Source organism: Egretta garzetta, unplaced genomic scaffold (genome assembly GCF_000687185.1).
Source record: "Egretta garzetta isolate BGI_Z169 unplaced genomic scaffold, ASM68718v1 scaffold85, whole genome shotgun sequence".
In the NCBI taxonomy this organism is placed as follows: domain Eukaryota; kingdom Metazoa; phylum Chordata; class Aves; order Pelecaniformes; family Ardeidae; genus Egretta; species Egretta garzetta.
In genome coordinates this window covers 2,896,150-2,913,570 of record NW_009259718.1, presented here as the reverse complement: position 1 = coordinate 2,913,570, position 17,421 = coordinate 2,896,150, and the positions used below count along the sequence as shown (strand labels likewise).

Below are 17,421 nucleotides of genomic sequence, written 5' to 3'. Positions count from 1 at the left end.
GCAGTTTTTCGTTTCATATATATTGTTCTTACAGTTATGTACAGTGAAAAATTTGTAAACACACCTTTTACCAGTTTTAGTAATAGTACATTCTGGGTAAGTACAACTAAACTAGAGAGGATGAAGATTAATATGCAAACTGTAAGATGGACAAAGACCTGACTAGTGAGGAGGCAATATCAGACTTCACTGTTGGGCTGGAAGCTTCTCAAGTTCAGTCTTTTGGACCAGGTTTATTTTACATCTTCAGCAGTGACTTTGATGCATAAAACTGAAGTGTGCTGATTACACTTCCAGTGGCTGTAAAGTCATAAGACACAATTAAAACAGAAGAGTCTCAGAATAGCAAACAGGAAGATCTTGAGGACTGGACTTTGGGAAATAAGTAGTTCACTAGAAAAAAGGCAGGAGCTCTTTCTCTGAACTGGGAGTGGAAAAATGCCAGTGCAGTCCTAGTCTGTACCAGGTGAAGAATTCTCATCAGAGATTAGAGAATATTAACTGCCTTAGAAGACCTTACCTGTGATTTGTCATCCGGAATACACTGTACAAATCTGAATTTCAGGCAGAACAAATGCAGAGAAGGACCAACAGAATTATTAGAGCAACAGAACTTTTATCTTACAGTGGGAAAACAAGAGAGGTCGGCCTGCTCAGACTAGAAGAATAATGCCAAAGAAGGGAATAAATTTGTTGTCCTCTCAAGGGGTAAACACCAAAAAGAAATAGAGTTATTCTAAGATATAAACAACACAGTTGTACCAAGAGCAAGATTTGTAAGCTCACCATGAATAAATGTAGGTTGGAAATTGGAAACGGCTTTGTGTAGCCATCAGAGAAGTCAGCTGCTGAAATAACTTCCTAGTAGAAGTAATGGTGACTAATACTCAAGCGGTTTTAAGATGAGAATTCATGTATTTATTCACAGGATTACATAGTATCAATGTATAATTGCCTGTCATTTTAAAGAATTGAATCACATAAATGATACTTTTACCTGGGTAGCAACAGCATTAAAAAAAAAAGGAAGAAATATGGGGATGCTTAAGGAAAAAGGTAGGATGTAGTAGCTATTGTTGCATTCTGAAAAACTGCATTTAAATGTTTAATTCAACACTTAAAAACAAGCAATGTTAAATTTACAGTTGTTTGTGCAGTCCTAATTTTATTCCTTCAGATGTTTATTCTGTACCCTAAATAAGTCAAAAGATGGTGGGGGGATAAAAGTTTTGGTTACATATTTAATGACTGTGTAAGAACACACACATGGAAGAAACAGACTGAAAACTGTACAGACAGCTATAAATTTGCAATGCCCTAGTTTTCTTTTGTTCAGTCATGCAGTCTCAGGAATGTGGATTTTTTTTTTTTGTGGGTGGTTTTTTTTGCCTGGACTGATTTTTCAAAGAAAATAAAGAACTGTTACGTGCAAAATGTCAACTTCTTCATTATGCCTTAACAGCAGGATTTGAGGCATAATTATACACTTTAATGACAGAACTAGCTGGTTGCAGAAAAAAACTCTTTCAGAGGGCGGTCAGTCATCCTGGTTCAGCTGGTAGGTTTATGTTTCAGTCTGCAAAGGGGAGAGCCTGATCTCTTTCTCATAAAGACCTGGGAGAACTCTTGCCCCATTTGCTGTCCCCAGAGGAGACAGCAAGGTGCTGAGGCTATGTGCTGAGGATAGAGAGCTCTTTTCTTCAGATAAACCAACCAGAGCTGTCCTTCCCTGTGTCTTCCCAGGGTTGCTCATAATAAACTACAGTATATACCTGGTCTTATAATATTTTAGTATAAAAATACTACTTTATGAGGCAACCTAAATTTCCATAAGGCCTGAACATGTGGTAAAAACAAATGCTGTTTCAAGGTCCAGTCTCAGCAAAATCAAAACAGGACTTAGAGAATAAAAGCACTTCTGGAAAAGAAGGGCAATTGTATTGCCAACTGCCAGCAACCTGTTGCACATATTGAAGATATGAAAGCCTGATTAAAAAAAAAAAGAATTTGATATTTTAGAAAGCTTCAGGCAAATTCTATATTTGATGCTGTCTTTACAATAATGTTATATAAATCATTGAATACCATCTCCTGAAATTCTGGTTTGAAATCATGCTTTCCAAGTCTTGCCTAAATAAATAAACATGGTGACATGACAGATGATTTAGGGTCCAGGACTTCTGGGTTTTCAGATAAATTCCACTGGAGTAACTTTGTTCTGGACAGATTTTGCCAGTGTGATAATAAATGAAATGGTCTTGTCTTGCAGTGACAGTCCACATGCCTATTTAGCATTGAGGTGTTTTTCTGCCATGACATTTGTGGCTGGAGATTCTTGATATATTACGATTTTTTTAAGGCAATAATAGTATCCTCTCAGGTCACTTTCCCCTCTCATACATTACCATGTCATCAAACTTAATCATGCTCTATAAGGCAGAGCATTTGTGGTGACTTCAGCCTTCTTTAACAAAACAATACTTTACTTATTTTGTTAAGTTAATATAGCCCTTTCACTTGTTCTTGCCTGTTTGCCTCTCTTCCTCATTTACTTGCCTTTGGGACTGAAGTTACCACAACTGAGAAGTCACAACATGTGAGAAGTCACCTGTTGAATTATGATTGCTCAGAGTCTCATTGTTTCTCTGGTCCCTTGGATGCATTTGCTTCTATTGATGACTTCCAAGACCCTTGAGGTCTTAGGCCATCATGAATCCTTATCCGCTTTCTGGTCTACCCCTTGATGTCAGGCATTCTGTCACCATCCAGTTTGTGCTCTCAGCAGTAGATCTCCGTGGTGTTTAGGAGCAGTTGCCCCAGCAGGCAGTTACACCCTCTTCTCCCAGGTGACAGCTGGAGGAGCAGATTGTATTGCAAGAATCCCCCACAAACCTAGCTGGGTTGCAGTGCTCCCAAACATATTTATTCTAATGCATTCTCCAACTGAAATACTTTTTTTAGGTTCCGCAGACACATGATGAAAAGATGTGTGTTTTGCCAGGAGGATTGAGGACCACCCTGCAGATACAAAAGCATCCTGCTTTTTCACCTCTTCACTGGTGGAAAAAATACCCTCCACTGCCCATCCTTTCTTTCTGTTTTGGCAACAGCAATCACTTTGCCATGTAACTAGCAGAAGTTCCCACGTGGTCACAGATTTGCACAGTAACATTGTAGACTGGCTCATTTGCCTTAGCCTTGGCACCATTGGAATGAGAGCCAGCCCTTGCCCTGGCTCTGTGAAAATCCCTGTAGTTTCTGCTTAAACTAATGGTCAGCCTATAGCACTCCCTGCAGGATGCCTTTCTAATTCACCAGCTGGAGGGAGCTAATGGTCCTTGGAACGTAAAGGCAGGGGGTGCAGGAGTGATTCTGATCTGCCTCTGAGAAAGGGATTTGTGTTTCCAGGATCCATTGAACTTGTTGGCATGAGACCCCCAAGGCTCTTCCTCTCTTCAGGAAATTGTGAATCAAGTGGCACCCCTTGGAAACACCCAAGGATTTGAAAAGGCTTATTGACAGTCTAAGTCAGAAAACTTAACTGTAACCAGAATAGTCTTGTGGTGTGTAATCTACATATGCCTCTTTTTCCTACCTACTCTGCCTTTTTCTTGGACCATAAGCTATTGATAGGTTTTTGCAATCACCCTGAATCTCCCATCCTATCACAGGAGATTGCAGGATTTTTCTGTAGTCCAGTGTGCTCTCGATTTGTAGAGAAGATTGAGAGAACCAAAGATAGAAGGCATGCTCTCATCTGTATGCCCATGTACCAGCACAGCACAAGGAATCATAATGCTGTCAGTGGGCACTGATAAGGCTAAAAGAATACAGCTTCAAGTGCTTATGCTGCAAGTTTTCTCAGTGCTTAAGCTTGTGTGTGGACTGCACATCTCGAGGTGTTCCAGTTGCTGGGGATTAGTTCTTTGGTTTACATGCTTCACAGGTACCACTGAGAAATTGTGGCAAAAGCATAAAATAACTGGTAATGCAAAATCCATAAATGGTTAAAAAAAAAAAAAAAACCTCCAATAAAATTGAAAGAATAGGAAACCACTAACAAATCAATCTGAATAATTACCTTTACAGGTATTGTAGAGGTTAGATTAATAAGCAAAATTATCTACATTGATGGTAGCCTGTGCTGATTTATAGCACACAGCATTTTTAGTAAAATACACCATCCTTTCTACATAAGAATTTTCCCAGCCATTAGCTGATAGTATGCAAAGTATTGACTGACTATGGACAGATTATTTTAGGATGAATTTTTTTGCACATCTTTAAAGTTTCTTGACAAGAACTGTTCTCAGAATCTGGGTACGGCTTTAGCTGATTTTGTATGTGTGACAATTCCAATGCAGAATAAGCCAGATGACTAAGATTTCAGCTGAGACATTGCAAGGGTATGAGTAGATGTTGTCTCTGTCCCAAGACACTCAGTAAGCAGCTACACAGGCAAAGATGAAGAAACGAGAGTAATTACTTTTTTTTATGAGAAGTATAAAATAACAATGTGCATTGATGGAATGGTTCAGAGAGTCTCAAACAAAAGTATCTTGGAGGTTCTCTTCCTCAAATGTTATGTAAGTTAGAGCCTAGAAAGTATTATTATAATTATGTATCCTTTCTTACTTTCAGGAAATTTATTGCTAGATTGACTGCAGTCTTAAAGGAACACACAAAAAATTAAACAGTGTTTTCAAAAATATTTCTAAATAATAAATATTTATCTAGAAGTCTGAGGATTTGCCCTTATTTTCAGCAGTGCTAAATACAGCTCTCATTGAAGTCAACTTTAAATCAGTTAAAATGTCTTTTAAAATGGTACTGGATTAGCTTTGCAATTTTGCACTATGGTGTGAAATTGTTTCTCACCTGCTCTCCCTGCCTAGACTAGAGCCTATCAGCCCCATTAATACTAAAATACCCGTATTAAAGTGTGACCACTATAGCATTGTAAAATGGCCTTAGATGATTCTTTGCTTAGAAGAATGCTCCCCTGAAAGCTACTATGTTCGTAGTTCATACTATGTTCATAGTAGCTTCTTTACTTTAGTCAGCTATTAGTAAAAGTGCTGTGATTAATTTCACATCTTCAGTTTCAGATAAAAATCCAGTGAGATTGTCACAGTTATGCAGGGGTCACACATCCTTGGGTGGATTTCTTGCAGCACCCAATAATGTTAGAAGTAGATATGAGTAAATAATTAAAGATCTAATGCACCAGCAGGCTCCAAGGGAAGAGACAGTGTCACAGTTTCTGGAGGTGATGCATCACCAAGAACTTCCTGAAATCTAGCTGCTTTGGTGGATAAGAGTAATACGGCTGATGTGGTTTACCTGATTTCCAAAAGGCTTTTTTGAAAGTTCTTTACTAAGGCCCTTTAAGGGTATTAAGCAGCTGCAGCATAAGCAGCAAGTACCTGCATGGAGAAAAAAAAAATCGTTGTAGTATAACAAATAGGGTAGAGGTAAATAGTCAGCTCTTACAATGGACAAATGGTGGTTAACCAGTGGTACTCTGATATATTTAATATATATTTATACAGATATGTGTATAAATGTAGAGTATGTTTATATTTATATATGTATATATATGTATCTATAAATAAAAATATGTACATATATACACATATATAAATGATCAGAAAAAGGGCAGGAACAGTAAGGGAAGTGTGCTGATAATAACTAAGAAAAAAGCTATTCGGGATAGCAAGGATGAAAGAAAGTTGAAAACATTACGCAAGCACCTTATGAGGTTGAGTAATTGTGTAATCATTTACTGAATTAAATTCAGTGTAGCTAAATGTAAAGTGAGGCACCTATGAAAAAATTATTCCTAACTTCATATATAAATTGATGAGCTCTTAACTGACCATTACAACTCGGGAAATTGCTCTTGAGATTATGAAAATGTCAGCTCAGTAGCAGTCAGGAAAAACAAAGTGAGAAAGAGCAAAATAGAAAATGTCATTATGTCACTGTATTAATCTTGTCCACAATTTTAGTGCTGTATTCAGGCTGGTCCTCTTGTTTCACAAAGGATATAGTAGAACTGGAAGAGTTGCAGAGAAAGGCTAGAAGGAAAACTAAAGACATGGAACGGTTTCCATTCAAGGAACAAATGAATTGGGTAGTATTGTTCAATGTGGAAAAGGGACATTTTAGGTAGGTACAACAGATTTTCAAAATCACTAGGCAAGTGGAGAGGGTGGATAGGAATGAGTTGTTCACACTCTTCTCCAAGACAAGACCTAGAGACTGTTGAAGCTGAAAATGGAAAAGAACAAAAAAAATTGGTTCTATACCAAGGAGGTATTAGAGATGTGGAACTTCTTAGCAGAGGTTGTTTTGGATGCTTAAGGCTTACACAGGTTTAGGAAACACCAGATAAGTACTTGGGAAATCTATTAGGAATTACTGTCTACATTAAAAAGTATGTCTAGTTTGGGAGAAGCCTTGAGGTCAAAAAAATTGGAGACTGGTAAAGAAGTTGGAAAAAGGTATCTCATATACTTGGCCTGTTCTTCCTCTTCCCCATCCTTGTCTGATATTGGCCATTGTTGGAGATGTGATACTGGATCAGACAGAACTTAAATCTGGTCCGGTATGGTCATTCTTGTCATCTTAATTTTGGGTAGGTAGAACTCTGTATCTAATGTCATGATTTTTGCAGTAGAATTTGTAATCTTTTTTTTTTATTGAAACTGATAAAATGGCCCATTTTGAAAGGAAAATCATGAAAGTTTCTTGATGGAGTTTTCCTTTCCATACATGTGCCTGAAGCAGAGAGTGGTGCTTTTTTTCTGTTGGCATCCAGAGTCATATTCCCTTGAAACAAAAAGTTTAAGGAACGTTTTTTTGAGATTTTCTGCTGGGGCACACACTGGGAGGTGCTCATATTTTTCACTGTAGTACTCTAAGGTTCCCCTTTCAGACTCATGAGACCATGGTTAATCTGAGTCTCTAGTCCATAGGAATTGCACGATTAATTGCTTTGATAATTTTTAAAGCTCGAGTGCAGCTTCAAAGTTCAGTGTCTTAAAAATTCTCTGCCAAAGCAAAGGGTGGGGTGCAGCTGTAGATAAGAGTGCATTATTTATGTCAAATTTGAGGAATAATGTGTAGCTGTATAATAAAAAACAATGTAATTGCATCTTCATATTATGGACATTTTTTCTACAGGTACCTCCTTCTTATAAGAATAATCTTCCAGGTGCTGGCACAGAGCCATTACAGCTTCCTTTAAGGGCTGAAATAGTGAATCTCTTAGTTCAGAGATTTATTTTCAGGTGTGGCTAAGTTTTCGTTGCCTAGCTGTAAACCCTTTACTTGAGAATCATGTTATGAAGCACATCAGTTACGGTGGCCTAACAGCACTTCCCTAAACCAAGAGAGTTTGGATAAAGATGCAGGTTATTTCAGATGGTGGTACCTGGTTTTGTTCTAAGATCTTCTCCTGCTGTGCTGGGTGGCATCAGAGGACATCAAAACCTCTGTTGACCCTTTCTTTTTTTTTTTTTTCTTTTGCTTGGTTAACTGATGTTGGTCACTTCAATTTTGTCCTATAGTTGAATGTATTAATGTGTTTATCTTCTTAATGTTTCATTAATTTTCAAGAGGATTACTGTACTCCTGTCAAGATAGGTAGTTTTCTCACAGGAATTGGATAAATTATTCATAAGAAAAATTATAGGCCTCAACAATAGGAAATATTTATGAGACTGCTTAAAGATGAGCTCCTTTCTGCTTTTCTCATATGCTTGGGATATAGCAGTCTCCTAGCCCACCCTTCCTGCAAAGATTGGTATGGAATTATTTTTTTTATTTTTTTTATTTTTTTTTTTCCTTCCTCTCCTCTGCAGCATTAAAGCTGGGTCCAGAAGCATTCAAATTTGATGGTGGTGTAGAGGCAGTGGCAGTGCGGCAGAATGAGAAGTATTACATCCTAAGACCAGAGGTGATTGAGACCTACTGGTATATGTGGAGATTCACCCACGATCCCAAGTACAGGCAGTGGGGCTGGGAGGCAACACAGGTAAATGTATTAATTATCTGTCAGTAAATTAATTCTGTGTATTTTCCTTTAGTAGTCACTTTAATCTTGTGGTACGGAAACACTTGAAATGGTAACTGATTTTCACAAGTTCCTGTAAACCAGGGTACATATGGGGGTGCATGTCATTATTCCTGTTTCACAACTGCTGAATCAGATGCACAGATGAGAAACGTGTTCAGCATTATACAGCTGATGGGTTTCAGGCATGGAAATAGAATCCACTGGTCATGACTCCTACTGTTATCAGTAGTCCACAGCCCTCAAGCGAGGTAATTTATCCTGGGAAATGAAAGTGTATTATAAATAACTTTGTTAAGCATGTGTTAGCACTCAGTTTAGATTAAAAGACAAAACTATTCTTACGGTCCCTTCTTGGTCAACTGTTAAAACACTTGTGGTAGGACAACTGCTCTCAGATGGTTTGTAGAGTAGATAGCATGTACCATATGTATATGTGGGTTGGTATCATGGCTCTTTCTTTTCTTAGTTGTCTGATTGGAAGGGAAAAAAAATTGCAAGTCAGTTAAGATTTACTCAATTACAACAAAAAATTGCATCACTAGCAGTAGACCAGAAAGGGAAGTGAATAAGTAATGGCACATGAGGCAGAACTTAAAAATTGTTGCTAAGGCATTTTAGAGATTATTGCTTTTTTTTTTTTGTGTAGTTGCTTTCCTGGGTTTAAACCTAGTTGTGTGTTTTAATCAAATTCCCAAGTGTGAAAGTGCTTCTGAGTCTTTTTCATTGGAAATGCTTGTACTGGTCTACAGAAGCCCAAATTCATTGTAAGACTCTCGAAGCAGACCTGTGCTCATGGCCTTCCTTCATTCATCCTTTGTACATAGATGGGTAACTCCTTTGTTTGATAGTCATAGATTATGGGCTATATGAATAACTAGGCTTCATTTTTCATGTGGCAGTATAATATTCTAATTGTAAAAATTATTTGTAATTCCCAAAAGACTTCTCCTTTTATGCTTCCTAGGGCTGAACTTGTGAGCCTTTTCTGGTCTCATGTTTCTCATTGCTTCCACCTGCTGGTCTGTACTGGGGCTGTGCAAAACTCATTTGCTGGCCAAGCTGTTTCTGATCATCTTCAAGATCTGAGTGGCCATTGGATTACTGCAGCTCCTCCACCTCCCTGCTACAGCTCCAGCAGTCTTTGGAAACGCAGTTCCAAGCCCGTTTCAGAGATGAGCATAAATATTAAAGATAAGACACTAATGAAATATTTTGAGTACAGCCAAAAGAGATGAGAGAAGAGCAAAGGTAGACATGAACCAAGAACCATGAGAAACTTTATTCTGCAGGTGAAAACCAGTTTTGCTCCAGAGGCAAGAGACCCAGAAAAAGTACTTGGAGCAAGAGGTCTGCTGAGAAATGTGGATCTGCTCATCAGGTGGAAGATAGTTAATGCAGGTTCAGAATATTTAGCTGAGCTCATCCCTATCCTTCCCTCAGTGCAGTCACAATCATGTAGAAGAGTCCAAGTATTTTAAAATTATGTCTTAGTCATGGCTTGGTTTTACCTTGTAGGCTCTTTTGTTATAACCAACATTATGTTATTCTGGAGAGAGGTTCCACATCTGTCACATTTGTATTCCAGAATGCATTGCTGCTTTCTCCAAAACATCAAACACTTGAGTCACATCATCCCTCCTGCCCAAACTATGCATTTTTCTAAAATGACAAAGAAACGGATTTAGTAACCTACTCCTTGCCAGTGTGTGTACTACAAATGCTTGCTGATCTAACACCAGCTCCTGTCAGAAGCTATGGCAGGGATTGGGTCCTTTGCACTAGGTTAAAGGTTTTACATATATAAGTTTTTCAGGACAGGATCTCTCTCTTAAGCGCACTGCAAAGCATGTCTTTGAATTGCATTTTGTTCAGTTTTCTCCATTTGCCTTCATATCGTGGTCCCCATTAATGGTTTCAAATCAAACCCTCCCTTCCTCCTCCCCTGCCTCCAATTTTCTCTCTGTGCAGGGTAGGATTTTATTTTATCCTTCTGTCAACCTGCATCAAGGTTGTGTAAGTCAAGCAGCCCATGTGCTTAACTGCCTCTGTCCTTACAGAGTGCCTTTTCCTGCTTGCTTCCTCAATTACATAGCCATAAAATATTGTTGAACTCTTTGTAAATGGTTCTACATACTCCTCCCTCCCACAAGTACAAATTTTCTTTCCCCCACCATCATACTAACACAGAAGCTTGGGAAGCTTTTCATTCCCCAGGATTTTCTGTTCCCTGCATATAGATAAGTTCTCGTGTTTAGTCCTCACACCTACTTGCTGCTTTCGCTTTTTCCCTACCATACGCAGCTCTAGTTGTGTTTATTTCTCCATTTATAAATAAAGAAGAATCCGGTAGGACACACAGAGCAGTTGGCTTGCTGCTCTGATACAACACTGTCTATATTCGCTTTCGTTTTGCCTTTCAACTGCTGAAGTGTACTTTGAAATCTGTATTACAGACTTCTTATGGTGAATGATAAGTCTCTTCATCAGAAGGCTAGTAGTTCTTTTAAACTTTTGGGGAAACTGAGTTTTGTTTCAGAGTTCTACGTGGTCTTATTTTTCTACATTGAACCTGGTGTAACCTGGTGTTTGATGACTGAGTTCTTGGTAGTTTCCCTTGGTTGCTTCTTTGAATGGATGAATACATCCCTACCCGAATGGATTTGGTCTGCTTCTGTCATTTCAAGAACTCTTCAGAGATGATCCAGGATACATTGCAGAACCACCTGGCTTTTAAGTATACTGCATTACCTAGGTTTCTTTAGCACTCCCAGCCCAGACCTTTCTCTGCCTCTTATCATTGGGAGTTTGCGCGGAGGGCTGCATTGTGTGTGTATGCAGATCTTTGTACTGTACTTTCTTTATCTATTTCACCATTGGCAGCTTCTTTTTGGCTTTATTATCTAGATTATTGGACAAAACTTGGGCATTTTAGTGCAGGTGTTGTGCTTTGATCAAGACCTATTTTGTCACATCTCTCCAAATCCAGCATCCGTGTGGAAAAAACAGGAAGTTGAATCTTATATTCCCTTAGTGATCATAAATCCCTGTGACAGGGTCTCTGTCTCTTTCCTAATAAAAAAAGGCTAATTCTCCCTACTACTATACTTAGCACTAGAGACCACATTCATCTCAATTGTATTGGGCCAGCCAAATTGGATGATGGGCCCCAGCTGGGGGGCTGGCTGAAATATTACAGAAATACGCGTGCAAGATACTCAGGGTAAATACAGAAAATTACTAAAATCCATTTTAAGCTAATTATTTGAAAGCAGTAAAAGCCACCACTCCACAATAGGCATGTAAAGCCAATTACTAATCTAAGCTGTGTGAATGAAGGGTTCAACTGTTTGTTGGGGACTTCCATATCTGACTAAGTAGGATTGCACCATGGAGGCTGCAGAGTTCGTTCAGAGTTTCTACTTACAGTGAAAATAATATACAAATTATATTTGTATATACAAATATAATATATACAAAAAATATACAAATCTGGGTTAGCTTTCGACTTGACAGTAAGATGGAGTGGAAGGACCTACAGCTCTCTTGTGTAGTGAAGCAAAGTAGACAGAAAAGAGCCAGGCATAGGCTGGAGGTGAAAGAAACATGGTTTCACAGCTCATGGGTTGGCAGCTGTGAGTACCACAGAGAGGTACTTTGGGGAGGGAAGCTGATGAAGAAACTGGCACAGTTTTTATGAGCATGTTGTTGACATAGTCGAGTCACACATGCAACCACAAAAACACCTTCAGAGGAACTGAAGGAGCTCGGGTCTGATCTAGAGGCACTCCCAATTTTAGTTCCAAAGGGCTTAGATCAACTCTGACCTCCCCGTATGTCACAGGCTTGGAAATTTCACTTTGCATCATTTTTGAGCTGACGTATGTATTTGGCAAGAGTACGCTATTGCATATTCTTCTGTTCTTGGTTTGAATAAAGGGAACTAGAAAATCCAGTTCTTCTGGTAGCTTGTTCCATTATTTAATTATTGTGCTTTCCCATTCGAATTTGTCTAGTTTCAGCTGTCAATGACTAGATTTTCCTATGACTTCCTGTACCATATTAAAATGCCTTTTATTCCCCCGTGTTTTCTTTCCAAAGAGTTTTCATGGATTGTAATAAGCTTACTACTGAGTCTACTTAAGATGCTAACCAAATTGTATTGTCTCTCACTGTAAAGCATTTTCTCCAAATGTTTGTAACGCATGTCAGTTCATCATCCTTTTTAAAAAATGAATTCTAGAATTGCATATTCCAGTTTTGTCATTATACACAGCCCTGTGCAAAAGTAAAATTATATCCCTACTACCGTTTACTATCTCTGTGTGTGCACCTGCCACAACATCCTAGCAGGAGCTCATACTGGATTGTCTCATGTGGCCACTGAATTTGTTTAAGTGTCTCTACTTTCCAGGCTAATCTGGTTCTCCAGTTATACAGCTTGTATGTCTAGATTTAGGATTATGTGCCTGGTTATATGAAACACATTTACTTCGGGCTCCAGTTACTGCCAGATTACACTGACTGCTGTTATTTACCTGTCATTTTTGCCAGCAGCAGTGTTGCAGTGACTGATAAAACTTCAGACCATTCCTTGTGGATTTCTGTGAGAAGCAGCTAGATTTGTTGACGATTTACAGTGACAGTTCATTCTTAGAGCACTGTCAGTCAGTTTTAAATTAAGGTAGTGATACTGATATGGTATAGTGCTGCTTTGTTTTATCATAAAGTCTTACGGTACCATGTCAATCGCTTTAGAAATTTTAAGTTTATTACACCTCAGCAGTTACCTTTATTTGCCAATTTGTAGACCTCAAAGAATTAAATCAAGCTTGTGACCAAGGTAGTCTTCTATAAAACCATGCTGATTGGTGTCAGCTATCCTCTTATTCTTCTAGATTTCTTCACATGTGTTTCCATAATTGTTTGGGACTAATATCAGGTAAGTCATCTTAAAATTACGCAGCCTGCCCATGTCTCATAATAGTAGCGTTACCTGCATACCCTTCCAGTCATCTAGGACTTCCCTGTATTCTAGGGTGCAAAAAATTTAGCATCATTTTATCAAGGAAACTGGTCTTCAGCTCTGGAGTGAGAGATTATGCAGGTGGCAAATCAGATGCCTCTGCACCAAGTACCCCAAGATCTGTGTGAAGGCAGAACACGGCAAATTTCAGGTGCCTTTTAAACAGCTTGTCTACAGCACCAAACTTTTCAGCGTTCTGAAGTTCTGTACACCTCTGAATCAAGGACAATTTGTTTATCCATATTTGGATGAATAGCTGTATAGCAATCAATCTTTCAGAGGAATTTTTTCTCTACAGTTCATTACTACCTGCGGTGTCTAGATCTGTGATCAACTAGGCTAAATCCTCTGAACTCCAGTCTAGCCAGAATCTGTCTCCCAGGGAGAAATTTCTGAACATACAAGACTACTTGGTAATAGTAGGAAAAAAACAATCCATATAAATCACACGTTTTCTTTCTTCAGGCTTCTAGGCCTGCTAGCTTCACCAGTGTTGCACTTAGTTATCCAAGCGTGAGACCTCTACAGCACAGAGCAGGATCTCAGTGCTATCTGTTATCTACAGTCTCCAGAATAAACAAGTTGTGTCTCTTTCGCTGACTTGGGATTTTAATTCTTAAGGAGGAGGGAGAGAATATCCTAACAGTGGTACCAATTGTTCCTTCTTTTCATTTTGCCACAATGACTAACAAGGTTCTCCTGTCTGAGCTGTGGCACACAGTGTCTGGATTGCTGAATTGTTGACCAGAGGAACGCCTGCAAGGTCAGACTCCGCATGCTAGAAATTCTGGCAGGATTGTAACCACTGGAACTTCCCACCCCCGTCTTGCCACACTCCAGAGCAGAGACAAGGTTGTGTTCTACTGTATTATAAAAAAGGGGATAGTGGCAAGAGGAGGCACTTCATTTCCTGCCTAGAATGCAAAAGTGCTTTGGCTGTTGTTTTTTCATATGACACCTGCCTAGCGGGTGCAGGACTCACAGGAAGGAACATGTAAATGGTTCCATAAACAGCGTATGGTTTTTTTTAAAGAAGTCAGCCAAGCAATCAATTTTGCTGTTGTTTGGCTGCCATGTGATAGCTAGCATCACGTGCGGTGTGCAAAGTGTGCAGACAAAGGAAGAGATTGTCATGCAGTTGTCATGCAATTGTCATGCATGTGATGCTGTTGGGCAAGATGTGTCACACCTTTCTCTCCAGATTGTAGAGAAAACCTGATCAACCCAAATCCCAACACGTGAATAGTCTCAGTGTAGCCCTAGCCTGTACCAGTAACCAACTCTGAAAGGAATTCAGCCAGACGCTTTCTCCTTTTAGGCTCAAGTCCCAACAAAAAAGGGAGCATTTCCATCTGAACTTGGAGAGATCTCCACTTGAGATAAGGAATTACAGCGAGAATTAGATTTTGCCAAGAAAGACTGTACCTTTCTTGGCATAAGCTCAGGCTCTAGAGCCACGGCCATTCCAGTAACATCCTTTTGCCAGTCTCTCCTCTTGCTTCTTTAAAAATCTTGGTCTTCAGAAATTTGAAAGATTCTACAGTCTGGATTATTCTTTTGCACCTGAACTACCTCACATTTCCATGGGGTAAGAGTGTATACTAGGAGGAGGTTAGCTGTAGTACCTTAGTACTACATGTAGTACCTTAGTACCTATGCTGTGACCTACTGTCCTAGGTACCTTGGTCATTTGCCTTTTCACTTTTCATCCTGATTTCAATGATGGCATTTGCCAGCATTCTTCATGTATGTGTCCAATGGAAAATTTCCCTTTGTTTCCCAGTATTTCTAGTGTGCAAAGGCTATGGTAGGGACCTTGAGGAGTTAATTTTGATTGGATTTGTTTTCTCTGCGTAAAAAGGGACATCATTCAAAACTTACTTGTTCCCCTGCCTTGACTCCCCTCAGCTTCTGTTGAGTATAACGGGCAAAAATCAGAATTAACAAAAATCTGGGCCTAAAGCATCATGCAGAGAGAAACTTCATGCAGGCTAACAGGCTGAATCATAGATTACTGAACTACAGGTAGCTACATTCAGTAGTTGGTAATGACAGACATCCTGAGCCAAACATTTTCCTTCATCACAGTGTCTTTTCTGTCCCTGCGTGAATCTATTAAAAGAGCTGGTGTCTGCTGAGGAAGCACTGCCAAAGCAGCAGGGAAGCACAAATAACCTGTGAATCATTTCAGAGTAATTTCTTTGGGGCCGGTTTTAATGGCTGATATCCTTGTGTGCTGTAAGGTCGTGCATGTGAGTGGAATAATGAAGGCGTAGGCGAGAGGTGCTCTGAGCTACTAACGCATTCTTTCCAGTCTCCTCCTCTTCCATTGTGCTTTTTGCAGTACTGTGTTGGAGCTGACTAGCTGGGTGATTTGTGAATCACGGATCCATTGGCCCCTTTCTGCATGGAATGTTTATGGATTTAAACTTCATGCTTTAAAGATAAAGAGCTCTCCTGCAGTCCAGCACACAAGCTGACTTGGGTTTCAACTGTATAAAGGGGAAACAGAGAAGAGCACATGTAGGAGATGGAAATGTGGGGAGAAAGCAGCAGCTAGAAGAGTTTATAAGATGAAACCAACAGTCCCTAAAGATGAGTACAGTATTTTATTCCTACTTTCAGTAAGTCCCTAGTAAGACTAGCTACTAGTCACAGGGTTCCTAGAACTCTTCACACTCTTCCAGCTGCAAAATGCAGGGTCGTTTGTCATCTTCCTGTGCATCTCATAGCACATGTTGTGTTGATTGACTGATGGATGTCCAGTCAGTGTTACCTATGAGAAGCCGTACCAGCTCAGAGCAAGTCTACTGCATCCATGTCCAGTCATCAATATCAGTCAACAGTAAATACCCAGGAAAGAAAGTATTCTTCCCCAGAATACGTTTGCCAAATGTGGTGTCGTTAGTAGCCCTGGAGGGGTTTTACTTCTCTGTGTGTCCAGTCCCTTTTTATTTTTTTTTTGGTCAGTGTAAACTGTTAATATCCACAGCATCCTCTGACAAGGAGATTCACAACAGATTATGCATCGCAGAAAGAGCTACCTCCTTTGTTGATCAAGACTGATCCTTTAACGTTTCCAAATTTTGCTCAACAGTTAAACTCTCCTTTTCCTTCCTCTTTGTAGGCAATTGACAAGTATTGCCGAGTCAGTGGTGGCTTTTCTGGTGTCAAGGATGTCTATTCCTCATCTCCTACATATGACGACGTACAGCAGAGCTTTTTCCTTGCTGAAACTTTGAAGTAAGTTCTCTTCGCTCTTGCATCTCCCTGTAAAATCTAGCATCTATCTCTAGAAGAATGTGGTGGCTCAACAAATAATCTCTTGTGTTCTTAGGGTGGTTTATGGTTTGGGCTTTCTTTTTTTCCCAGTTTTAGGGTCCCAGATCAGCCCATTTTACCAGCAGAAAATACAAGCAGAATTTCCATAGAAGAAGCTTACACTGAGAGTGCTTTATTTTTGGAGACTTTTATTTGACTTCTGGCATCACAGAAGAGGAGAGGTTATCTCCTTTTAAGAAATGCCCTTTGCAAAATACTGGTTTGGTTTTTTTTACATACACTGACTTGACATGTCTTATACAAGTGTATGCCATGCTCTGATATTGTAGAACCTGTTTCTCCTGTTTGTATCACTGGAAGGGAGTAAATGCCCTTGGATGATTTCTCTGTATTTATCCCACAACATATTTTTATAGAATGCTTTCTGTTGTAAGCAAGAATATCAGGCACATTTTATAATCTCTTACATACTTAAATATTTTCAATTCAGCCAAATCGGTAGGACACCTGTAGTCCACCCTGCAGAAGCTAATGCACTCTGTTGCATATTTGGTTCAAGGTAAAATGTTCAAAGTCATTGGTCTTCCATCGTGTTTCTTTTTAATTAATAACAAAAACATATAGTAGAATATGCCATAACCTTTAACTTACAGAGATGATACATACAATAGCTAGTATAAATATAGGTATATGTTATGGGGATTGTATTAAGAAAGAAACGTTTTTAAAACTGAGCTAGTGTCTCATGGCTACTCATCTCCTTCATCACTGACACAAAACAGCTATCAAGAGCACTCTTTTGTCACATGGTTGTGATCACTCTGGGGTTTTGATTATGAAGCAATGTCTTCTAATGTGTGACAATTTTCTTGATACTCAAGTTGCATCAGCAAATTTGGTATTATAGTTCTGGCATTGAAATCTACCAAGATGCCTGTATGGGTTACCTCCCTGAAATCTTGTGAATTGCCCACTTTTGGAAGAAAAGTGTCCGAGCTGGCTGTATTCACTCTACTCACCCCCCCCCCCCCCC

The 17,421-nt window shown here is 39.3% G+C and overlaps 1 protein-coding gene across 2 annotated transcripts in view; it reads left to right on the top strand.

Annotated features, from left to right (window-relative positions):
* MAN1A2 (mannosidase alpha class 1A member 2) overlaps positions 1 to 17,421 on the top strand; it is a 146,171-nt gene that overhangs the window by 123,548 nt on the left and 5,202 nt on the right. For both annotated transcript variants that reach the window (XR_004842056.1, XM_009639106.2), the window contains exons 11-12: positions 7,869 to 8,041; positions 16,234 to 16,349. Coding sequence is in view for 1 of the 2 variants with exons in the window: in XM_009639106.2 (XP_009637401.1) it covers positions 7,869 to 8,041; positions 16,234 to 16,349 (289 nt within the window). In the remaining variant the exon portion in view is untranslated. The remainder of the gene's footprint in view (positions 1 to 7,868; positions 8,042 to 16,233; positions 16,350 to 17,421) is intronic.